Source organism: Sceloporus occidentalis, unplaced genomic scaffold, assembly GCF_023333645.1.
Source record: "Sceloporus occidentalis isolate IW3139 unplaced genomic scaffold, rSceOcc1.0.p SCAF_104, whole genome shotgun sequence".
Lineage (NCBI taxonomy): Eukaryota > Metazoa > Chordata > Lepidosauria > Squamata > Phrynosomatidae > Sceloporus > Sceloporus occidentalis.
The window spans coordinates 842,957-869,727 of NW_028317084.1; the positions used below are offsets into that span (position 1 = coordinate 842,957).

Consider the following 26,771-nt stretch of genomic DNA (forward strand, 5'->3'; position numbering starts at 1 on the left):
GCCTTCAAGTCCTTTCTGACCTATGTGGCAACCCTATAGTGGGGTTTTTTTGGCCATTTTCTTTAGAGGAGGTTTGCCCTTACCATCCCTTGAGGCTGAGAGAGTGTGAGCCAGTGGGTTTCCATGACCAAGCTGGGATGAGAACCCCAGTCTACAAAGTTGTCCGATGGTCAAACCACTATGTTGGTTCCTTTTTATCATCCTCTATTCTACATTGTAGAACTAATCCAGTGTGACACCAATTTTTAAGTGCTGTAGTTCCATCCTATGGAGTCCTGGGATTTGTAGTTTTACTTTGGTCTTCTCTGCAAAAGAGTGCTGGTGCCTCATAGAACTACTAATCCCAGGATTCTGTAGGATGGAGCCATGGCAGTTAAGGTGGTCTCAAACAACGTTACTTCTACAGTTTAGTTGCAGCCTACATTAGAGCCACTGAACTGATGGAATCCTACTTGTTCATTCATTATTCATTCAGCAATTGATTGAATGTTTTTTTTTTCCTTAGTTGGGAATAACCAACAGGAATTTATTTATTTGTTTGTATTTTATTTATTTTATTTGGTTTATATGTGGCTTTTCTGTCCAGGAGGCTGTCCAAAAGATGCCCGATTTTGAGCAGGATTGTGGTTGTTTCTGACTTACTGGGACCTAAGGGTTTTCTTGACAAGGCTTTATAAGTATTTTTTCCCTTTTTGCTATGGCATCCTCTGAGGCTGAGAGAGTGTGACTTGCCTCTATTTTTGTGTGCTTTCACATCTTTCCCAACTTAGGGCAACCCTGATTTTCTTCACATGAGATTTGGGTTTGCTGAAGGCTGAGAGAGTGTGACTTGTGTGTGTGGTGCCTACAAGTTGCTTCCAACTTATGGTGACCCTAAGCAGAAAATATTATGTGGTTTTCCTGGCAAATTTCATCAGGGGGATTTATTATTGCTAGTCTGAGGCTGAGAGAGTGTGCCTTGGGTTTTTACCTGGAAATCCCACCCCAGAAGGCAGAGGTCCTGCTCCCCAGAGGGCAGATGCCCCTCCCCAGAAGCCTTGCCCCCAGAGGGAGGAAGTCCCGCCCCCCAGAGGGAGGAGGTCCGCCCCCCAGAGGGAGGAAGTCCCGCCCCTGGCACCCAGTGCCACCCAGTGAAGAGACACCTTTGAGTTTGGGCACTCAGCTTCAAAAAGGTTCGCCATCACTGGGCTAGAATAACTCTATTTTCTATTATTTATTTAATTAATTAATTTTTAAAAAATTATTACATTATTTATTTTTTTGCTTCGGCCCCCCAGTTGTCCGAGGGACAGGAACCCGGCCCCCGGCTCAAAAAGGTTGCCCACCCCTGGTCTACAGGATGCTCCTGCTGCCAAAAAGGTGATTTTTGCAATTCTGTTTTTCCTCTCTAACCTCTCCTAATCTGTAGGGTTGGGGGACCCTCTGGAACAGTGAGGGAAGTAAGCGGTACTGGAGTTAGAAGGGGAAATGTGTTCCCATTTCAAATAGTGGGAGCATCAGCCGGTTTATTTCTTCTTCCATGGATAAGGTGCAGAAGCACAATCCATCTGAGAATATCGATTCAGCATGCTTTTTAATGTTCTGCATGCATACTATGGGCAAGCACTAGTCAGTATTTGTTGTAGATTATACGTCTAATGCTTAAGCCATTAACTTCTTATGTCAGGAATGTTAGAGATAGCATTTTAGTGGCACTGTTCAAGTGCCTGTTAATTAAGAACAAATAGATTGACCTTCGTCAGCCAGACAAGCTATGCATTCACATTGTAGCTCTAATTAAAAAAACTGGTTAGCAGAAGCTACCTTCAAGACCATTTCTGAGCCATAAAATCAGATCTAGTTGTGCCCGAGTTTAACTAAAATATGTTACCAACTACGGTTTATGCTAACAGGCTCTCTTGTTTCTTTCTAAGGATAATGATGTCAATGACAGGCTTGCCTTGTTTCATGATGTTTATTTATTTACTATTCATTAACTATTTTCTCATTCCTGCAGAAACTCTCTTCATTAACATTTAATCATTAAGGAAACTATGGGGAATACCTTAAAAAGTTTCCACACACACTCATAAAGCTAATCAATACAAAGAGGGCTTCTTTTTCAAAGTGAATGACTGCTGCTATAGAATTTTTTTTTGGCTGGCATCCTGTTTAATAGTTATGAGATTGTTTGTTGTTGTTAACTGTCCTCAAGTTGGCTGCAACAAATGATGACCCTGCGGATGAGATATCTTCAAAAATCCCTGTCCTTCACTGCTCTGCTTCATCCTGCAATTTTTCAGGTCTGTGACCTCTCTGATTGAGTATTTCCATCTGAGATGCAGTCTTCCTCTCTGTCTTTTCTAATAAGTCATGCTTTCTCATGATGTGGACAAACTAAGACTGCCTCAATTTAATCATTTTGGCTTTCAGGGAGAGTTCAGGCTTGATCTGTTCTAGGACTCATTTGTTTTTCTTTTTGTCCATGGTATCCTCAGCACTCTTCTTCAGCACCACATCTCAAATTTGTTTATTTCCTTCTTTGCCACTTTTTTCTGTCCATCTTTCTCATCTGTACATGATTATGGGGATTATACAACGGCTTGGACTATTCTAACTTTAGTCCTCAGTTGTATATCTTTACACATTAAGAGTCCTGTCTAGTTCTTTCATACCTGCCCTTCCCATTTCTGGCCCTCTTCTGATTACTTGGCTGCAGTCTCCATTTTGATCAATGTTTGATCCAACATACGGGAACTCTTTAACTATTTTGATTTCCTCATTGTCTAGGGTGAATTTATGTAGATCCTCCATGCTCATTATTTTTGTTTTCTTTATGTTCACATTAAGCCTGCCTTTGTACTTTCTTCTTTGGCCTTCTTTAATAATTGTTCCAAGTCTCTGATGTTTTCTAGTAGTAGTATGGTTTCATCCACATATCTTAGATTGTTGATGTTCTTTCCTCCTGTTTTCATTCCTCCTTATTTTGAATCTAAAACTCCTCTTTGTATGGTATTTTCAACATACAATTTGAACAAATAGGGTGATATAATGCAGCCTTGCTTGACCCCATAAACTGCACTTATGACCTTGTAACTTCTGAGGATTTATATTTACAGTATGATCAAATATGACTTCCCAAACCTTCTCTGTGTGGCAGTGACCCAACCAAAGGGTTTCAAAGGCAATGTTGATTGGGATGCTGGGAAATGACAACTACAGAACTCTCCTGGTTATGAGGCACCTAGAGACAACCACTTGTGACAAGACCGGGAGAGCACTGCAGATGCCGTAAAACTGCTTTTGCATCAACGGGTGCAAGATAGTAGGCAGGTGTTACTATAGTGGCCTGTCCACATATATATCACCCTTGCCCAACACTACAAGTAAATAACACAACCAGCTGTCTCACAGCATCTGTGGGGTAAGGCTATTCATTTACTAAGTTTACAAGTTCCTTGAAATGCCTGCCCAGAGGCCAGCAGTAAACCAACTCAATTGAGTCTCTTTTTACAGTCTTAAGAACCAGTTAAAGGTGCTGCCACATTTCTTTCGCCCCCCCTTTTCCCCTTCCTTCCTCCTTTTTATTTTTACAGCCCGAGGCCTTATTTCACAAAGCATTCTTTGACCAATTTGAATCATTAACAACAAGGCTTACTGACCTGAACACATCTTTATGTTAAAATGGATTATTTTATCTTTTCAACAGGCCCAACGGAAGTCAAGATAATTTAGGAATTTGGGTCCCTCAAATGATACAACACTTTTCAATCAATAGTAAATTTTAATCTTACTTACTCTCTCTCTCTCTCTCTCTCTCTCTCTCTCTATATATATATATATATATATATATATCTGTCTGTCTGTCTGTCTGTATGTATGTATGTTTTGCCTAACATAAACGTCTGAGATCTACTGTACATGGTAACCTTCAGCAGTTTGTCATTAAGGCCTTTCTTACAGCACATGTTACAGTATTATAATATGTTCAAGAAGAATGCAATATACATGCCTTTTAAACACAAACTTTAGATGTCACCTGTTTCCCCAAATGCTTTTAACTTTAAACCTAAGCATTTCCCCCCAAAATGGTGAATAGTAATCAGATGTCAAATTCATAAAATAACAATTTCAAAGCTTCTAGAAGCAGCTAAGCAATGTAAATATCTGCAACTTGGATCATATTTGGCAGTGCTGTTATTAGATACAAAATAAAATAAAAATGCTTGCATTTGTCTTTTTTCTAAATGAGTCCAAGAACTTCTAAAAATTCAGAAGTATACTTTTAAAATGATTTTATTTTCTTCTTCAGATATTACCAACTTTACTCTTCTCTCCACTACAAACTTATTTTCAACTTTATACAGTAATTTTGTTATGCTTGTCTTTCATCTTTATTTATTATTTCTCCCAGTCTGTTCTTCTCTGCTCCTCAATACACACGTGTGTATGTGTGTGTTTATAAATGTACAGAAGTATCAAACTGTAGAAAAAATGGCAAGGAATAAAGTACATTTTTTTTCTTTCAATGCATACCACTGCTATGTTGCCTCAATGATCCAGAGGAACATGAAACACATTCATGTATTTATTGGAAAGCACATCTGCATATACTTAATGCAAAATATTAAATATAAAATTATAAAATTCCGAATTTAAAAAAGATATATTTTTTTCTTGATAAATTACTAGGCTTCAAGTTAGAAATTCTACTGTTTATTATATTTTGTATTTGTGTGTCCTTCTAAGAAATGTTTATTTAAGATTTATGAAATGTCTCTTTCCACCTTAACAGGTTTAATATTTTACATAAAATAGGGTATGTGTTAAAAAGAAGAAACCCTTACTTTTAAAAATGAAACCAAAGTAATGGGCAATGCTATAATGAAAAATAAGCTTATATATCATGTTGCTGAATTTCAGTTTCCACAGAAAACTTGTTGAATGTAAAGGTCAATTCAACATTATACAGATTGGGTCCACGCTATTTGAACGGCCATATTTCCCTGTACAAGTCCCCCAGAGATCATCCGGAGAGGCCCTTCTCTCTGTTCCACCACCCTCTCAGGTGTGTTTCCTGGGAACAAGAGAGAGGGCCTTCTCAGTGGCTGCTCCCAAGCATTGAAACTCCTTCCCTAGAGAGGCCAGGGTGGCTCCATCCCTGCTGTCCTTCCAGCGGCAGGTAAAGACGTTCTTGTGCCTACAGGCCTTTGCAAACCGATAAGGGCTGGGAATGGTGTGCTAATTAAATTTTAAGGATTGCATTTTTAACATATTCTATTTTAACTCATAACCGTTTTAACTTTTTAAATGGTTTAATTGTTTTTTTAAATTTTATATTTATACATTTTAATGTTGTATTATTTTTAAAATTGTTTTGTTTTAAACCTGTTGTCTGCCACCTTGGGAGAAAGGCGGGGTATAATAACAACAACAACAACACTGCCACTTTCAAGCACCTCATGACTGCAACTTAAATGCCAACCCGTCATCTAACCTTCCTCTTCAAATACCTGCTGAAAGAGTAACCTATAACATTAGAATAAAACTGAAAGTAAAATAAAACACTACTATGCTTTGACACATATACCTTAAAACAGATTTTATGTGAAAGTCCACTAAGTAATAATATTTAGTTCAAGCAGATACAATATTCTGCATAACATTCTGGTATGCTTCACAGTGCTAGCAAATTAGAAAGAAACACATTTATTACATTACACTTATAGCTCATTGGTAATGGTACAGTTGATAGGATCAGAATAATGTAATAGGTTTTTAGGTTTTTTTTTTTTTCAAATTTAGGCATTCACTAATAGCTGCATCAGCTTCTTCAGACCATTACCAATGCACTTCAATCATTATCAATATTGATATGCTTTTCTAGCAATCTGCATTGCTGCAACTGGGATGCAGCTATACTGCCAAGATTTGTTAGTATTAGCTACAGATATGTTTAACATTCAAATGCTTTATACTTGCACACTACTACTTAGATTTTTTTTGTATGTGTGTAGAGACTCAGAGTGGTGGTATGGTTTGAATAAATAATAATAAATAAAAGCTTTATTTATATACCGCCCTTCTAAAAAATCAGGGCGGTGTACAACATTTCACAATACAATACTGGACTATGACTGTAGATCTGGATTTGATTCTCCACTCGGCCATGAAAACCCACTGGGTCACACTCTCTCAGCCCCAGAAAACACCACAATAGGTTCCTCTTAGGAATGCCATAAGTTGGAAACTTGAAGGCACACAACAACTTAGATTTTTGAAATAAACTGAGGTGACCCTTTGCCTTTCTTACTATAGAATACACTATGTAACACATCAGTATACAGTTTACAAACTAAACTGGTTTTCTAAAACACAGAAAACATGGGGAGCAGCCACTTGAAAGAGAAACTAATCCTATATACCTTAACATCAACCATAAAGATGGGCAGTTCCTGCTAGTGAACTACTAATTTTTCAGCTTACTTGCCCCATAAAGTCCATGGTGCTTATTATTTAACAGTAGACCTGAACTGAGGCAACATATCTCAAAATGGACAAAGACCTGCAAATAACTGACTCTAACTTTCATAAACAAAATGTAAAACAAAAACAAGATTGGTTGATGCTGAACCCTAACAGTATTTTTGCTACGGCAATTGCTGGGATCTGACTATGTTACCTGGAACTTTCAGGGCTGGATGGGGTGAACTTTCACTTCCACAATCAAGACGACTATGCCCAAGGGAATGCCCATCCTGCTCACAAATGAAATGGGACTGAGGATGTAATAGGCAGGGATGTGCCTGCTTGAGAATGAGAATGAAGATGTACCATACAGTTACAACGTCACAGTAATGAGGATTCCTTTTTGAAGGGCCTAGTCCAGAATCAGGGAGCTTTACACAATGAAGAGAATATTTATTAGAGCTTAAAAAGACTGAATGCCAAGGAGGGATTCCTTGTACTTCTGATCTGAGGAAAAAGGAGAGCCAGGGAGAATGTGACAGTGGGATGAAGACCACAAGGCTATAAATACAGCCAGCCCAGGACATATTGGTCAAGAGCTTGTTTTATGTGAGGTGAACACAATGTTCCACCCACACAATTCTGCATTGCTACTGCCCACAGAAGGCGCATTACAGGCACCAGGTTATTAAACCCGGCTGGGAACAAGGAAGAACAATTCTGCAGTTGGGCTAACACTACCCTTCCAAATCTCCAGTGATATCCATCTCAGTATGTCCTAGTTTATGGAAGGTCCTAGACCTGGAGTGTGTGTAGAGGTTGCACAAGGAGATACGGAATACTGTTTCAGAGTGTTGAGAAAAGGACGCATATACATAACCTGGGGTTACATCTGCCTATGTCATTAACAAACTTCTTGCTTTTGTTTTCTGCTACAGAGTACCAAATGCTTGCTAGGCAAGCAAATCAAGGGAATGCATGCTGCATTTCAATATTAGTACCTGCCTGAGGTCTCTTTAATCACACACATACACACACACACAATATTACACGGCATCTATTTCATAGCATTGGTTAACTCAGCTGTTTTTAAGTCTCTTTGTTCTGTAGCCAATGTAGTTAACATCGGACTTGGACAGAGGAGAGGATTAAGATCCTCATTCACTTCGTAAAACACTGGCTCTTGGCTCACTACCTCACAGAACTATCATAAGGATAAAAATAGGGAAGACATCATGTAAATGACCTTTAACTGAGGAAGAAAAGGTAGACTATAAAAGAAAATATTTATTTAAAAAGGAAGTAATCTGAGCTCCAAAAAGCAATGCAAAGCACCATTATAATTAAATTTTATATTCTCAAATATAATAAAATACAATAAAACCATAAGGGTAAGTCAACAGGTAAACTAATAGATTGCTTGTCTATACTCCAAAAGCTGACAAAAGAAATACACTTTCAACTGCACTGTAAGAAACAGCCATATTTCACAGAGGGGGGGGGGGGTCTATAGTCTCCACCAAGATGTCCTTGTGTGGTGACCACAAGCCACACTGAATGGCACCTCAAGGAAAGCCTTCAATGCCATCCCCAACTGCTAAAAGGCTTGTGGTATGCCTCTGTATTTTGAAACCACACCCTTCCATGTTTTTGGAAGAGGAAAGAGGAAAATGGTCTCTCTAGTCACTAAATATCTTGCTCCACTACCTTCCAAACTAATAGCTTAAGAAAATCTTCCTTCACCTCAGTGAAAAAAGTAAAAATCAAGGAGAAAAGGCTATCCTAGCTACCTGGTTCTTGTGGCCCTCAGCTGTGGTGGACCAGAGGTTTGCAGGGGCCACAGCATGATTTGCTGCCTGAGGGAATGGTATTTCAAGAGGTGACTGGGGCTACAGAAAGAAGAGAAACTACTGCATGGTTCTGACCCCATGTACACTGGCATAACCTGGTAAGGTGATAATACGTTACATATCTACAAAACAAGAATGCTACAAGCCTGAGCATTCAGTCTATCTAAAATCACATTTTTCCAAGATCAATTTGCTAAGACTCTGCGCCCATTATTTACTCACTGTATATAATTAATCTATTTCATTTTTAAAATCATCCTCATGATAATGATCATCAGTGGTTAAAGAGAGTAAGAACTCTATCTTCCCAGAACATTAATTAAGCGATTATCATGACAATTTAGCAAAAACACTCAGTAGAGAAATGTCTACTATTGTGGAATGCAGCTTGACAAGGAGAAGTTGGATTTGAAAGATACTAGGCTTCTCTACAATGCCATTCAAGCCACTAACTTGCACACTATCTAATTGGTAGTACGCTATAGAAGAAAAAAGGAATTGAAACAACATAACTGTAGAAATTCCCTTGTCTTCTTGGGGGGGGGGGGGAGAAAGTCAAGTATATTTGGTATGACCCCTGGCTACAACTGACTTTACTTTCATATTACAGTATTTAAAAGCAAATGCTGCAAAAGCAATACAATTGTGCACATGCAAATCAAATGCTACTTTTGCACAAATTGATAAACTGGAGGTTTACATAAGAGAATTTACAAGTAAAAGTAAATGAATTCTGATTCTGACATAAATTCATATATAAAAACAAACACAATGTTATGTGAATTATGACTTCAGAAAATTAAACACTACAATTGCTTACATATATTTTTCTGGGCATAGTATCAAGTAATGCCATTTAAAATATAACAATTACATACCTGTAACATCTTCAGGTTCTGTTACAACAATATGTGCATTTAAATCCTGTAATTTATGATGCAATTCTTCTAATTTCTTGTTTGATTTTTTCAAAATATTGTCTACGTAAGCCAAGTTTTTTTTATCTGTAGTGACTTTCCTGAGGTTTTCTGCTCCTTCCTTGATTTTAAGTTCCTTCCTTATTTCCCGTTTAATTTGGTCCTTTACTTCATCCAACTTCTGTTGTACCATCGTGTCTGTATAGTCAAACTTTTGTCCAATTGTCACATTCTCAGAGACCATTATACTGCGCACATCCCCCTGCAGAATATAGAAAAAGCACAATAGTTAACAGATTATTCTTCCCAGAACAGTTTACAAAACTGGTAGCATACAGACACCTTCTGGCAGCAATTTATCTGAAGATATCCTGAATCAGCAAAGAACCACAAAGCTTCATATGGTGACTGACAACACTTACAAGTAACAGGTTTAAGTTTAGCAAAACTTTCACTATTCCTGTTTTTAACTGTGATGGATTTAAACTGTACTGGATTTGCAGCATTTGGATTCTGTAATGATGGCCCTGAGAACATAAGAGCTTTACAGAGCATTCATGTATGTATGTGTCTACTCAAAAGCAAATCTCTTTCCGTTCATGAGTGTTTACAGGATTGCTGCTGAAATAAACATTTGTACTTTTAGCTTGTTGAATAGTGAATCTAAACAATCCTGTTAAAATTCATCAGTGATTTATTTTTACATTTTATTTATTTAAAACATTTCTATACCACCTTTGAAGGCAAATGTTAACATACTGCAAGATAAGTAATTTTCATTGTCACAGATTTAAGCCTGGAATACAGTTGTATGTGTGCATGTGGTTTTTTTACACTCAGGTTTTGTATTTACAAGATATTCCAAGTTGTTCTTATTAATTTTCCAAGTTATTTTAGTGACCATAACAGATCATCACTTTGATACTTTTAACTTATTAATGGTTTTCGAAGATAACTTCAACCAAATTTCTTCAGTTTCAGAAATTATATTCAAGCTATCAAAGTATAATGATACCCAAAGACCTTTAAGGTTTTTTTTCTCCAATGCCTCCCCTCCCTTCAGCTACTACAAAAGATCAGATCTGAAATGTTGGCCCAGTACCGTATTATCAACTTTGCATGTCACTCCTTAAACGAGTACTGTCACATATCTGTCACATATGGCATTTATAGATGCTATGTTTAGTGGGCCCTTGCATTACGCAGGGGACCTGTTCCGGACCCCCCCCCCCCCAGCGTAAGGTGAATTGAATGGAATGGCCATACATTGCGCCCCACGCGCTCCCCGCGGCTTGAGCATGTATGCTCAAGTCTAACGCAGGCGCACTGTATTTAATATGTGCCCTATGTTCAAACTTCACGAGCAGCTACTAAACTAAAATCAACAATCCAAATCCTAAGTAAAAATAAAAAGAAGACTACTGTACTAGAAAGTGGGAAAGTCTGATTAGATATTGATGACTTATATAATACAGTGCGCCCGCGCCATACGCGGGCGCACCATATGCGGCCTTGAGCATATGCGCTCAAGCCGCGGCACGCGTGCGGGGCAGCGCGTCCCATTCAATTGAATGGGCGCGCGCGCCCGTGCCACCGCTCACAAACCACACTGTTTCCAATGGGGCTTGAGCATAGGCGGAATTCGCCTTACGCGGAGGGATCCGGAACGGATCCCCCGCGTAAGGCGAGGACGGACTGTACTGTACTTTTTGGGTCTTAACAGTAAGATCTATAAAGAAACATCAACTGTGTTTACTCAGGAAATGGGGTATACTTTCATACACTTTTCATATGGAAAAAGTGGAACTAGTCCAATTTTTTGCAGATGTACTACATCCCACATGGTTCTTATTATATATTAGCAAAACATCTTCATCCTGAAGGGTGGCACAGAAAGGCTTGTATATTACAAGGATTTAGGTAAAAGTAAAATATTTAGGTATCTTAGCAATAGTAAATACCATCGACCCTCCCCTTATGCGGCGGATCTGTTCCGGATCCCCCCATGTGAGGGGAAATCTGTGTATGTTTGAAATCTGTCTTTGTTCAATCCGTTGCTGAAGGACTGTAGTTTGTGGATGAACTCCAATTCTGCTGTTTTTCCTTCCAATCTACAGTATCTTTGTAGGGGTTTTTTATTCAATGACTGCTGTTCTGAGGTCTGAGATGGAATGCCCAAGGAGATTGAAATGTTCTGCCACTGAATGTCTGATTTATGTCCATTTACCCTCTGGCACAGCGACTGGCCTGTTTGCCCAATGCAGAGTGCTGATGGGCATTGCTGACACAGTATGGCATAGATCACATTGGAGGATGAGCATGTGAAGGCCCCCCTAATATTGTGGGTGATACTGTTAGGTCTGAAAGTTCCTGGATAAATATTTGGGCAGAGCTGGCATCTTGGTTTGTGGCAAGGCTTTGAACCTATGTCCCCATCTGTGTCGTGTGTCATCCTGTAGGTGAGTTTGAGGTTTGGACGATGTCTATAAGCAAGTAAAGGTCTGTAGTTCATTGATGCGCTTAAGTGATCCCAGTTGGGAGTTGTATGTGAAAGATCATGCTGCCAATTTCTTTCTATCAGTCTCAAAGGTGCTACAAGATCTCTCTATGTACTGATTCTACTGATTCTACTGACTAATATGGCTATATCTTTGAATTCTAACAAAAAATACCTGTTTCTCAAAACAATATGGAATTCTGGGCACTTCCAGATTTGTTTTGGTTCCCTCCCTGCCTTTTAGGGGGATATGCACACAGAAAGGAGGGTACCTAGGATTGGAAAGCACGGAAGTTGCCCACTCCTGCTCTTATCCATGGTAGACAACTTGAGCCCACAGATATTTTTGACTGCATGTCAAACATATACCGCCATCACTGAACATGCTGGCTAGGACTAATGGGAATTAGAATTTAATGACATCTGCTGAAGAACAGGTTGTCTCACCCCTGCTTTAGCTATGGCAGTCACCAGGCATTGAGCAATGATCTGAACAAAGGTTTGACCAATTTAGATGACACCTTCTTAGCCTTAATCAAGTAGGATTTTAACCATCACCTACCTTCCTTGGCAAATCTTTCTCTTGCTAGCTTGCAAAATGATAACAAAGCAAGGGTGTTAATTCAGCTCCACGGGAAATAACAGTTAGGCTTCTTGGTTTGGTGTAATGTCTGAACTGAGCCATTGTGCGTAATTAACTTTTGTTCCTCTTAAAACATTCACTTCAAAATGCAAGGAGTAAATGCAGAGACAGACCAGCCCCCACATATGTTGATCCTGCTGAGTGAGTGTTCCTTCTCCCTGAGTTCCAAATGAGTCAAAGCAACTTAGCAGCATTTACATCTTAAGTATCAATGAAATGCTCGCACTTTGTTCTTCACTCTCAGTCAGACTAATTTGTTTTACAACTTTTTTGAACGTTAATTTTCCTAGCTTCCACTTGACTTCAAATTATTAGCTAAATGCCTAGAAGTGATATCTTTGCTTAACAGTTTGCAAGGCAATGACTCAAATATTTTTCTTGCTCTCAGGAAAATATGAAGTAGTTCAAAATTCTAGATTCACAGATGCTGTTGAGATTGCAACTCCAGTCATCCCCAGCCATCATGACAAACTCCTCATCAGAGGAGTTGTAATACTACTAATATTGGTAGACCCAAGGCTGGGAAGCACTGAAAGGACAGAATGTATTTGGAAAATAATATAAAGACAATTATTTGCATTGTGATCAGCTTGAGGAGTCATTAATTTAACTACAGTCGGCTCTCAGTATCCACAGGTTTTTTTATCCACAGATTCAAACATCCACAAATTTTTCCAACTCCAAAGACAAACTTTGTTTTTGTTATTTTATACAAACTTTTTTTTGCCATTTTATATATTTCACTAGGCCACTGTATTCAATGGGACTTGAGCATCCACAGATTTTGGTATCCATGGTGGGTCCTGGAACCAAATCCCAGCAGATAATAAGGACCGACTGCACATGCCCATAATTAATACCCTGAAGCTGAAAATCAGTTCTTCTTTTTTCTTCCAGTCATGATTTGTTAAGAGGAAGGTGGATTAATAAGACTTTTTTCAAGAAGTTTTGAAATCAACAAGTGATTGCAAGAATAATATAAAATCATAAAGGCCTGCTACCTCCGTAATGCACTCTTCACCTCCATGATAGACAATCCTAGCTCCGAGGGAGACAGTGAACTACTGACCAAACTTGAAGACATCAATCCAAATAATGACACACCAACTGCCTACAGATAATCGTATATTGACTTCATAAAAAAAAAAATAGTTTCACAACTTGCAGGCAGCGGCTTTGATCCTCTCTTCCAATGAATGAGCAAACAAACCAGGAAGTGTCAGTTAAGTACGTTAAGTGTCAGTTAAGTCTCTGTTATGTCTATACCAGGAAGCCAAGGAAAACAGTTTTCAAACAAACCAGAATATTAAGCCATGGTTTAAAATTGGATTCCTGGCTTGTTTCCTAGCTTGCACAAAGAGAGGAGTGAAGTGACTGTGTGCAGAGCAAGGAAGCTTAACAATAATCTTAACAAAGCCAATAATAAAATAATGACTCATGAAATATTTTCAATTTCATAGCCTATTTAATATGCTCTAAAGTCAGATAAGTCAAATAGTAACTCTGATACTTTTAAGAACACACAAACCTCTCCTGTTTTATGGTGAAGTTTTTGTTACTGTCAAAGCCTGCTGTGGTTCCTATACTTGTGAGATGTAATGTTAAACATCTGGTGACTAGTTACAGTACTGACATTCTCTAGCCTCCCAGATAGCTAACATCCACTGTATAAAAAGACATCTGAAAAAATTCTCAAACTCGCCCTCCTGACTGTTTTCTTTCCTGAAGAAGTCATCCACTCTCTGAATTTGTTAGCTAATATGTAGTTCAAAATGAATGGGGGTCGATGGATCAAAGTCTCCCTGCAGGAGAAAGATTACCATGGAGTTGAAAACATCAGGATTCTAAACTGCAGCAATAAACTGAACCAATCTCCATTTAAAATGAGAACCAAAAATTCCCACCTGCTAGCAAGACTACATAAACCCTGCAGTCCTAGATTGATCCTAGAGAATGCAGCAGAGTGACTGCTTAGATAACTATTCTATCTGCCCTCTTTATCGAATTTATTCATCACAGGGAACAACCTAGCAGAGGAAGTATGTGTTTTATGATAGCCACTGTGCAGCATGAGAACCATGAAATTTTCAAGTTCAGACAAATATAATAAATTAGGAAAGCTACCCAAATACACCTAGATTTGCAGATTTCTGACTGTGTAAACAATGACTTGATACAGAACCTAGAGGTTTGATGGGCAGGAACACTGCATGACTAACTCCAAAGATTCAGCAGAGTTTTAGACTTAAGTTTCTTGGAAATAACCCCTTCATTCTTCCAAATTGAAAACTATTTTCCAAACTCAATGATACAAGAACATGGACAAGAACAGGGTCTCCTCTTGAAAAACAAGTTAAATTCCCCACTATGCACAGGCAATGAAGCTAGGGTGCCTTAAGTATATCTCTGCATGATGGCCACACTGCTTTTTAAATGCTTTTTGTAGTATTCATTTCTAGAAGACTTCAAGGTGATAGTTTGAACAGATCATCAAAGGGATCTCAAAAGTCTCAATAACAACAATTTATGGAAAATAACATTCAAGGTTAGCCTTGCCTTGCAAAGCCCCAAATATTTATTGATGTTTTTTCTACGGTACCCTGTTAGCCAGGGTTCTCCAACTGCATACATCAAAAACATAAACTATAAAATGATTTTGCAAATAGAAATACAAGCATCTAACAATTAGCAAATATGATGAGTCAGGTCTCTGCATAGGAAAAGAGGAAGACATGGAAAAAAGATTCCTCCACAGCCATCCCTTGCACATCTCTCTGTACATGGAAGATGGACAGTTCTATGTAACAAAGAGGAACGCAGGAGAGAGAAGAGGAGACAAAGAGTGACAGAACAAGGAGACAGAAACGAGGCGAAAGAGCAAATTATAAAGACAGAGAGTATGATAAAGACAGATCCTTGTTTTAAGCCAGGACAGGCAACTATGGAGAACATGAGAGCATGCCCAGTGTAACCAGAAGCAGTATCAGGACATTTCTGGATTTGTTTTTTCTTGATTTTCTATCAATATTTTGGGTTCCCCCTCCATTTTAAGGTATATGGGGAGGCGGCTTGAGGGGTTAAAATATTGTATTTTGCAGAAGTTTGAAGTAATCTTGAAGGTTTGGGTGAGCAAAAAATCCCTCCTCAATTTTTTTTAAAATGGTGCCTGAAATCTCTAGGGAGCCCTAATTGATACAGCTGATGCACCACACATTCACTACCCCTCTTTTAAGCTACATCTACCTTGGTGACCACTACCTCCAGCATGTAACCCTGGCACTTAGAGAAAAACAATGAATGCAGGCTATTAAACATTCAAAACAGTTACACATTCCTCCAAATAACAGAATGGACTGTTCTTTCATTTGGAACCATTTCCATTTTGCCTTAACAAGAACTGCATGAGAAGGATGATTAGCAAATACAACATCTTTTCTACTCCTACCTGAACACAAGAACTCATTCTGAAAAAAATGCTTAATCAAAACTATCAGAAGTGAAACAATTCTGCCTAAGTATTGGGATGAAAAGCTCCCTACTACTCTTCCTCCAAATGCCAAAGGATCGGAAGCATCTACTCCCATGCTCAAAGCAACAAGCCAACAGCAGAAAGCCTGGTTTGATCTTGGCTGGTTTGATCTTGGCAACTCCCAACGCATTTGTGTGACTCTAAGGGATGGTTCAACTTTACATCTAAACCAGACCATTCTTCTATTCAACTATCACATGGAAGGTCTAAACATGAAAAAGCAAGAAATCATAAAAGCATATAGATTACATAGAATTATAATTTTTGCCACCAACCTTTGAGAAAAATCTTCCTGTTATAGAAAAATATATTCCATATATAAAACATGAGTAGATTAAATTAAAGTAAAGTATGTATGGTGCAGCCCTCTTATACTGCATGCCATATACAGAGACTGTCAGCAGCAAGACTGTAGTACATAATAGAATAAGCAAACATATAGATGAAGGAAGTATTATTTATTACAGTGGTATAGCAAGTTAAGCAAGTTTGCAACTGAAGTACTCATGACTCAGACTGATATTTATGTCACTACAGGTACCCCAGAAGATCTAAAGGGGAAAAAAAGAAAGAATTCCACCAGTCTAGATATGTTAATGCAGTCTTCTCTGACCACATACTCCCCAGATGTTGTTACATCTCAACTTCCAGAAACCCAAGCCAGCATTGCCATTGCTTAGGAATGCTGGGAACTATAATCCAAAACACCAGGAGGGCACAAGGTTTCAGGAAGGCTGCCTTCATGGAAGCACTATCAAACACAGTATGAGTAATCAATCTGGCAGCGTTTTAAAAAATGGGCGATAGGCATATAATTATGTAATATTTCTGCATGAAGGCAGAGATATGAAGGGTGACAAAACCCTGGAAAAATTCAGGGAAAACTATGATTTTCTACATTTTTTCCTGAAAAAATTGAATTGGTCAGGACAAGGTTACTCATGTAGTTACTCACAGTTCAGAACTTTGTAGCTCCCCTTGTAACAAAAAATAAAATGTTTACAAGTACATTCTATTTGTAATTACTGATTGTATAAACGGTACTTTTCAAACATGAATAATTTTATGTCAAACTAAATAAGACATAATATATTTTATATCTGTAAAGTAAAAAAGTGATTTGCAATCTGTAAAGGGGAATAATGCTGCATTTTTTCCAAATATTCCAAAACATTCCAATGTTTTCCAGAAGAAATAGGGAGGAAACCAGGATTTTCCCCAATGTTTCAAAATTTCTGGAAATTTGACATCTCTGCATGCTGGTCCTCCAAACTAAACACTTTCATACTGACAGCATTACACAAGTAGGTTTGATAGAAGATAAAAGCATTTGAAGACTCACACCTTGTCCATTATCTTTTTCTTCATTTAAATGCCATGTACAGAGCCAGCATAGTGTAGTGGTTTGAGTGTTGGACTACAACTCTGGAGACCAGAGTTCAACTCTCAGCTTGGCCATGAAACCCACTGGGTGACCTTGGGCAAGTCACATGCTCTCAGCTTCGTGGGATGGCAATGGTAAACCTTTGAACAAATCTGGCCTAGAAAACCCCATGACAGATTCACAATGAAGTCACCATAAATCAGAAACAACCTGAAGACACATGACAACAGCAACAACTCCTGGCTGTACTTAAGTCTTATTTAATGATTTTCCCAAAAAATGGAGTAACTTTTAATTTTTTTTTAACTTGCATTGTTAGCCAACTTGGCTACTTTTCTAATATCAAAATATGGGATTGGAAGTGAGTGAAAATAAAAACAAAAACAGAATAAATCCTCCATGATGGAAAAAGAAGTATTCTGCACAAATTAGGACATGCCTAAAAATGTGGGATGGAAAAATTGGTGAAGCTAGCACACAATTAATGCTACCAGCATTAGAAAATCAAGAAAACCTCCAAAGGCACTGATGGACAGAGAACAACTGCTACCACTACTACTACTATTCATTTACATCCTGCCTTTCTCTCAATAATGAGACTCAGGGCTCCTTACAACATGCACTATACAGCATCAAAAGCCAGTTTCCAAAAGTCTGACAGTTGAGTCTGTTTTAATTTGAGGACAGAAGGAGAGCAAAGATGAGGCCATTCTGGTCTGCCTAGAAAGGGAGTTCCAAAGTCTGGGAGCAGACACTGAGAAAGCCTTCTGTATTCTTCCCATCAAAGGGGAAGGTGGTGGGACAGAGAGAAGGGCCTCTCCAGATAATCTTAGCACTCTAATGGGCTCATAAAGGGATATGTAGTCCTTCAAAAAGCCTGGACACAAGTCATATGGGGCTTTATAAGTCATCATCAACTTAAGACCCTAATCAGGATTCAAGTCCATCACGCTGTTCTGAGACAGATTCTGTACAAACACACATTCCTGAAAGAAACATTACTTTCTGGATAGCCATTCATACAACACCCCCAAAAAGCATGGCCACTGGCTAGGGGATTCTTGGAATTGTAGTCCAAACAGTATTTTTTTCCAAGCACTCAGATAAGCTTGCATCCAAAATGTAGCATCTGATTAGCAGACAGAATATTCAAGAAGTGTCAGAAGGCCCAGGTAAAAAAATAAAGCCACAAGCTCAAAATTATTCAATGTATATATTGAACTGTGTTAATAACGAAAAAGAATTGAAAAATGACAAAGTACAATCAGAAAATAATACTCTAGTTGAAGAAATATAGTGCAGTTTATTACAATATGCAAATGGATCTTTTGTAGACTTGCTTACTTTCTCACATGTATCTGAGGGTGCATCATGGGACAAGTCTATGCTTATGCTATAAATTTATTTGCACAGCTTGTCTCAAAGATGCTACAAGATCACTTTGATACTGATATTCCAGACTAACACAGCTATGGTCCAAAACACAATCCAGAAATAATCCCGTTTAAGATTGCTTTAACTGCCCTGGCTCAGTGCTAGGGAATCTGGGGAATTGTAGTTTATTGTGGCACCAGAGTTCTTTGATAGAGAAGTCTAAATGTCTCACAAAACTAAAGTTCCTAGAATTCCCTAGCATTGAGCCAGGGCAGTTAAAGTGGTCTCAAACTGGATTATTTCTACAGTGTGTTTTGGACCTATGTCTTTGAATTCTACCTTAGTATATTACATTATTAGTCAAACAAATGGGAACTAGAGCAGATCAAGCCTTCCTGGAAGCCAAGGAAACTGAGGCTGTTGTACTTTGGCCACATAACGAGATGACATGACTCACTGGAAAAGACACTAATACTGTACTATGAAAAGGGGATGGCAGCATAAAGAGAGGAAGGCAACATATTAAATGGACAGATTCAATGAAAGAGAGCATGGCTCTGAGCCTGCAGAACCTGAGCGGAGCAGAACAGTTGAGGACAAGGGGGCTTGGAGGTGTCATTTATGGGTTACCAGTCAAAGTTGACTGGAAGACAGTTAGCAACAACAAGTGTCAAACCACAAAAGCAGGAGAAATAGTTTCAATTTCTGTGTGCCAGCACTAAGGTTTAGGTGTGGTTGGTTCAGATATTTCCAGACTTGTTTCAGAAATAAATTTTACAAACAAGACACATTTTAAGTGATTTCTGGTTCTAATCACTGTGGTCAAAATGAACAAATGTATTAGACATTAAAAAACCTGCTGGACAAGAATTCATTTTCCTGGTTGCACTTGTTCTGGCTCACAAACAGGACTGTTTTTTGTTTTGTTTTTTAATTTTCCCAGGCAGAAAAGCATGTTTGTGGACTAAGCCAAAAAATAAGCAGCAGTTCTTGGAAGTCAGGAAAGTCCTGTTTCAATGCACTTCAACGTCTTATTGCTGTGCCCGTACCTATAGAACAGGGGATGAAGTTCACTATTTCCAATGTGTTCAGGTTATAAAATGGTCAGATTACCTTAGGGCAGGTTGATTGTTGTACCTCCAATCCTCTTTCAAAATCGATCACAGACAATTATATTTTGGTTCTCCTATCCAGCTTTTTTCCTTCTTTTTTTAATAATAGCTAAAAGGAGGCCCTACCTTCAGCAATACCTCATCTATTATGCCATCCTCTTATTGCTCTCTTATCATACCTGAATCCTCTTGCAATAACAGATTGGCATGGCGCCCGTGTGTTAGGCATGCAATTACTTCCTTGCATTTCCCTTACCTCTGTGAAACATGCTCAATGAACTCATTAATGACTTCTGATGCTAGCACACCTGCAAGCTCACCACAACAGAAATAATAGGCATACTGACTTTAAAGACATAAAATGGTTTTTCATTCATGACAACCGGATTTCAGCAATGTGCTGTGCTGAAGTTTGTTTGATGAAGTATTTCAGCCCATTGAACTTTAAAAGAAGTATACAGTAAAAAGTATCAGCCATCTTGAATGCATATTCAGTATCTCATCTTACCCAGAGGATGTTCTACAAATCCACAAACAGAATATATTCTAAAGAATGTATATTTTAAAATTCAAGACAACTTTATAAAACTACATATACTTGGGCGTTTTGCTTTTAAAACATATAGTTCAAGTATTTCATTAAGATTTCTTTCTGAATTTGTTCAAGGCAGGATATATTCTTACAGTTTGTCCACACTGCAGAAATTAAGCAGTTTGACACCACCTTAACTGTCATGGTGCCATCCTATGGAATCTTGGGGTGTATAATTTGGTGAGGTTTTCAGTTTTCTGTGTTAGAGAGCTCTGGGGCATTACCAAACAAATCCCAGGATTCTGTAAGATGAAATCATGGCTGTTAAAGTGGTATCAAACTGCTTTTCCCCCCAGTATGGATACACTCTTAGCTTAGTTTATCCTCTTATTTGAGGAAAAATACCTTTATTAGATTCAGCCCCGAGAGCTTCATGGGCAACAAGGGGTAAATAATTTTGGGTTATGCATTCCCAATTGTCCTTCTTCAAAAATGTCTCCACTTAAATACAAAGGGAGTCTTGAGCACGACTGATCATATTTATTTATTTATATTTATTTATTTAGGTATTGATCATCCTTCTGAGAAATCATTAATTGATATACTGAAAAGCATGGATTTTATATGGATATCTACAATTGCTTCCTATTCACTGCCAATTGAGTCATGCATATATATCCTAATATTTTCTCTAACAGAGCTGAGATCCAAACGTGGAACAGATAAGGAAGATGTTGGCTTGGGACCAGAAATATCTTTCACAACCTGCAGGGCAGGGCAGCCCCACTCAATTCTCCCAATTTCCTCACTCTGTTACAGCTGTCCCTTGTCCCATCATAGAGAACTGTTTGACCCTGGAAGAAATTTTGGGGTGGTGTAGACAGATTTTTAATTGGTAGGAATGTATCCATTTTTCTTTCATGGATAAGCATGTTCAGGCATTAGTCACCTCATTCTCCTCACCATGTGAGAGGAGAGTGCCTAGCCCTTTCCTGTTGTTTGTTTGCTCACATGGAAAGTTATGCGTCTTTAGAGTGGAGGTTCCTGTTGCTCTGGAGTCTCCCCACGTGAGAAAGTACACTGGAAAATCAGAGATGTTGCTCAGGTGGATAACTTCTACATGAACAGGAATCTCTCCTTTGCAAATACAGCTAATGTTTACAACACTAAGCTATAACAACCATGAGACTGGATGAATTTACTTAATTGAGTTATAGCCTACCTTTTGCCAAAAATGGTACTCAAAATAGTTTACAGTTTAAATTAAAACAAAATAGTTAAAAATGTGTGGTACAAAAATTTAAGCATCAGTATAAAATAAGTTCAATTAAAACATTGATTTTAATACATAATGTATAACAAAGCTACATTTTTCTTCTGTAAAAAGCTATTTTATTGTGGAGATCCACATGTTTTCTTCAGAATATGCTACATTTTTAAAAGTACTTCCTTCTTCCTCAACCAGTTAAAGGCTAAAGGCCTCTTTAAATAGAAAGTTCACTGCATGCTGGTGAAGAGAGAAATGAGAAGGGCAAAACTAAATTCCCTAGTAGTAGAAGAAGGCTGGTTTCTGTGTCCTCATTAGACAAGTCTGGGAATATGATGAGATGGAGAGAAAGCCCTTCTTCAATGACTGTAAAACTGTGGCAGGTTCAAAGAAAAAGATAGAGGTTCTTGTAGGTATGCCATATCCCGGCGGCCCCCGGGACAATTCCGCTTTTGGGGGCCCCCTGCCTGCCCTGGTCCGGTTCCCCCCAACCCTGGCCTTTGTCCCGCCTCTGGACCAGCCCCGCTCATGCGGCCATTGCCGCGGCCGCTAATGCGGCTGGCCGCCAACCCACCTCCTCCTCCTCTTCTTGGGCAGCGCCGCCCTCCTGCTCCTGGGCAGTGCTGCCTTCCTCCTCCTCGCCAGCGCTGCCGCCACCACCGCCGCGCCACCTGCGGCGGGGCTTTCCCGCCCGCACGCGGGGCTATGACTGAGGAGCTCATCCCCTTGTGCCAGCCGGCCATTGGCCACCTGGCCAAAGGGGATGGGCTCCTCTTCCCTTGCGTGCGTCGCCCCGGCCACAGCATGGGCCAGCAGCAGCATGCGCGCCCTCGCGCGGGGCTTCCCAAGGAGCCCTTGCGCCAAGGAGGAGGGGAGGAAGGAGGATGAAGAGGAGGATGAGGTGTAAAGGTGAGTCAGTGGCCATTTCAGGTCTGCCTTGGGTTTTTTTAAAATTAATTTTTAAAAATATAAAATACTTACTTTTTGTTTTTTTATTTTATTAATTTTTATTATTGCTTTTTTATTTTATTTCATTAATTTTTATTATTGCTTGTTTTTATTTTGTTTCATTATTTTTTATTATTGCTTGTTTTTTATTTTATTACATTAATTTTTATTATTAAATATATGCAAGTGCATTTTCTGTGTATTTATGGCACTTTGAATGCTAACAATTCTGCCTTTCTTGGACAATTATAGTGATGATGATGATGATGATGATGATGATGATGATGATGATGATGGTGATATTGATATCAACAAGCCTCTGAGGCACGGCCAATGTAACTTGCTGTGATTTTTACAAACTCATGCGCAGTGAAGAAAAACCACAGTCCCTTGACCAAGTACACACTTCTGAGAAGTACAGTTGAACCCGAGGGCAAGTGCATTTCTGCCATCTGTCTAGGAATAATGCCAAAATGTCCTCCATTTTGATCATGCCTAAAAAACATGCATTTATATTAACATTTTTAAAAAACCCTCAATTTTTTTGTGTGTCCTCCATTTAAAAAACATGTCCTACATTCAAAAATGTTGCCCTACATTTGTCCCGGTTTGGAGGTCCTGACTTATGGCAACCCTAGGTTCTTGGATAGTCTGGACCTGAGCCATTAGGACTATATAGGTCATAAGAAGCACTTTGAATTGTGCCTGGAAGTAGACTGGTAGCCAGTGAAACTGTTTCAAGAAGGGAGATATATATATTTTCTCTATAGTCATTTAATGACAAGAAAGTCTTTCAAGCCTTCACCAAATTTACTAAGCAGCTGAACAGACAGGCCAAAACAAAGCTGCTTCGGGTCAGCTTGGAGGTAGGCTCTTTAAATGCTATATGCGTCCAAAGAGGCTGGAAGCCACGCTCCAGTCCTAAGGACTACAACACAGCTTTGGTGCAGCTTCTGGCCTCTTAAGATGTGTGTGTCATTTAAACAGCATACCTTCAAAGTGACCCGAAGCAGCAAGGGAAGAAGCCTCAAATGCAACCAGCAGCTGCTTCTGGAGTGCATACAGGAAATTCAAGAATAATGAAGGTAGAGAGAAAGTCATATATACCTGGTAGCAGCACAACCCCACCTTCTGGAGGAGATCAAGTGGTACCAAAAGCTCAAGGGGATAAATGGAGATGGCTTGTCCCTTGCCCACCCACTGGCCAGTTGCCTGCCTATCCACCCAGAGAAGAGGAGTCAGATATTGTGGCATTGTCTTCCCCTTCAAGACAATGAAGCTCAGATGATGGCAGCAAAAGTCCCCACCAGCACCAACCATGTCTGTACAAGGTAGCTGTTTCCTGAGTGCATCTAGGACAAGATGGTTGGAAAAATAGTCTGTGTTGCAGCATTGGTGATCTTCCTAGTCACTTCCTAGTCACAGAGCCAGGCACTCAAGAAGCCCCCATGGTCAATTAAGAGATGGCTGCTAATAGCAGTCTAGGTGCAGGGCCTTTGTTATCACTTGTGCCTTCACCAGCTTGGGGGAGGTGTTGTTCCACTGGTGATGTCTACTTCCTCTTCCCCACGCCTTGCATGGGCAGGTTGTAAGTTAGTCAAGTGAAAAACTGGTTGAGTTTCTTAACTGGTGGATAATCTATGCTTTTGTATCTCCTCCATGGGGGTGGGAGGATGCTACTGGTGCTGCAGTGGAGGGTGTCACTTTGCTCCAGTCTCAAGCAGTGGAAGAGCTTGAGTTGACTCTGCATGAAAAAAAGAGCCCCTTACATCTATGGAAAAAGTTCCCATTCTTCCTCCCCACTCCAGAACTAAGAGAGGATTAAATTCTAGTTTTCATGGGTTTCACCTCCTCACTGCAGTCCCCTAAGCTACAACAACATTCTTCCAGTCAATCCGTTGGAACAGATTTTCAGGACTGTGGGAAGGATGGGAAATAAATGGAAATGGCTTTCTTCTGCCCTTTTCTAATGATGATAGTAACATCCTATAAGCAAAATTCTACAAAGAAGACAGTCTTGCCAATATTAATGTTACTTAAAAGGAGAGAATTTATAGATTACCTAAATGAGACCTTAAAAAAATCTGCAGTGAATGGTTCCAGGTCAACTCTCCATATGAATGCACATTCACAATCTTTGTGCTTAAAATAGCAACTATTTGTGATCTGCACACTCCAAAAATGAATTAAAGTGGATGAAACCAAATCAAGAATAGAAGATGGTAAGTCTAGCTGATTTCCCCCTGCCGCCAAAGTTAGTAATTTTCAAGTAAAAAAACAGAAAAGACAATTACCATCTTGGGTCTAAAATTTAGTCTATCAAACAAACAAACTTTGCTATCAAAGAAAACATGTCTCCATTAAAGGAGATTACAGAGCTCTACATGGGCAACAGTTCAAGAATGCTACAGTAGTCAGGCATGTTTGATTTACACTACTCTTACTTTTCCAGAGCTGCTTCTAACTTTAGAACTTATCAAAAGCCAATGCAAGCTTTTAAATATCAGTTAATTCTATAAGTAGCTTGCCTCAAATTAAAATTAGTTACACAAGTGCCTAAATTAAGCATGCATCCATTGCCCAAACATCTTCCTCTATAATGTACTTTATATTCCTTTTAGTTGTTTTGTATATTTCCTTTTGCTACAGAATGACTTCAGTTTTTTTAAAAAAACACCATCACCTTTAGATTTTCTACGATGAACCATATTCTCAGATTTTTGATAACTTGCTTAAAAAGAAGTGTACCCTCCATACTTCTTCCAGAACAGCAGTCTTCAACATTTCCAAATTCAGAATCTGCCTTTCATCATACACTAAAACAGAAATTTTTGTGGGTTTTTTGGGCTATGAGGCCATGTTCCATTGAAATCCATAAACACCTGGACAACTTCAACAGGAAAGAAGAAACCCTTAAAGTAAACCAAGTTGGGCTACCAGTCTTGAAAAACACCAAAATCAAGACCCAGCAAATGCAAATGCAAACCACTCAGGATCAGGGGAATTTCACAGCAAACAACAGATTATTAATTAAATAGACACCCTGAGGCCTTGCCATTCAACAACAGAATAATACACAGATTAACATGTAAATCACTCCCTCTCAACCAACAGTATATATACGCCACTCTCTTCCATGCCAGCATTCTTTGAAGATGCCAGCCACAGCTGCTGGCGAAATGTCAGGAAAAACCCATTCTAGAACACAGCTTCATAGCCTAAAAAACCCACAAAAAACTATGGATGCTTGCCATGAAAGCCTTCGAGTTCACAGAAATCATACTCTTATGAACTATGAATTATTAAACTAAGAATAATCCTTGTGCCCTTATACTTCCTCTTCCCTGTCAAATGCACTAGAATTCAGTACTCCTTGGTTTATTAAACTACTGCTTCTCATTTCATTCAAACTGGAAAACTATAGTTTAAGCTCTGACTACACAACCTAGAGTAGGCAACCAGTCATTTTTTCATATTTAGATTTGCAGTCAGCAACTAAACCAGTTGCTAGGTGTAATGAACAATGTGGTTCTTCCAAAACTAAAGAGACTGGAGGGGGGGGATCAGGGGAAAAAAGAAAAAGGAGAGGTTAATATTCTATTGTGTACTCCTCTTGGTACCTCTTCTTTTTCTTTTTCATGTTCCCTTTGGGGAGGAGGGGGGAGTAAATGATGGTATCCTCAAGTCAAAAGATCAAAACCACTACAGAGCTCATTCCAGTCATGGGGAAGTCACTCCTGCTCTCCTGCTGAAGTCAGCCTCCTTGTCTGTGGGTCTGCTGCTGCTTTTTGAAACAAAACATGTGCTCATTTCCTTCTATGTTGTGCTAGTCTTTGACAATAATACAGTTTAATTGACTACACCCTCAATGCTGTGAATCATTTGAATCTAGAAAAATATCTCACTAGAATAATATTTGGATCCCATTTCAAAGATTCAAAATACAAACTTTGTGGGTAAAGGCCTTCTGAATAAGTCAAAATACAACTTACCAGAACATCACACAAGCTATCTACCCAACTAGGACTGCACCCGCATTGCTGAAATAATGTAGGTTGACACCACCTCAACTGCCATGGTCCAATGCTAAGGAAATCTGGCTCATATGATTGCTTCTCAAAATATCTCATATCTCCTCCCTGCTTCCTCCCACATTTAGCCTTCTCTGTCAGAGAGCTCTGGTGTCACAAAAAACGAATTCCCTAGCCTTGAGCCATGACAGTTAAAGTGGTGTCACCCTGGATTATTTCTGAAGTGTGGATGCAGCCTTG

At 39.0% G+C, this 26,771-nt stretch overlaps 1 protein-coding gene across 2 annotated transcripts in view; it reads right to left on the reverse strand.

Annotated features, from left to right (window-relative positions):
- LOC149283427 (serine/threonine-protein kinase N2) overlaps positions 1-26,771 on the reverse strand; it is a 77,127-nt gene that overhangs the window by 36,063 nt on the left and 14,293 nt on the right. For both annotated transcript variants that reach the window (XM_089497585.1, XM_089497586.1), the window contains exon 2: positions 9,176-9,476. In XM_089497585.1, the coding sequence (XP_089353711.1) occupies positions 9,176-9,476 (301 nt within the window). The remainder of the gene's footprint in view (positions 1-9,175; positions 9,477-26,771) is intronic.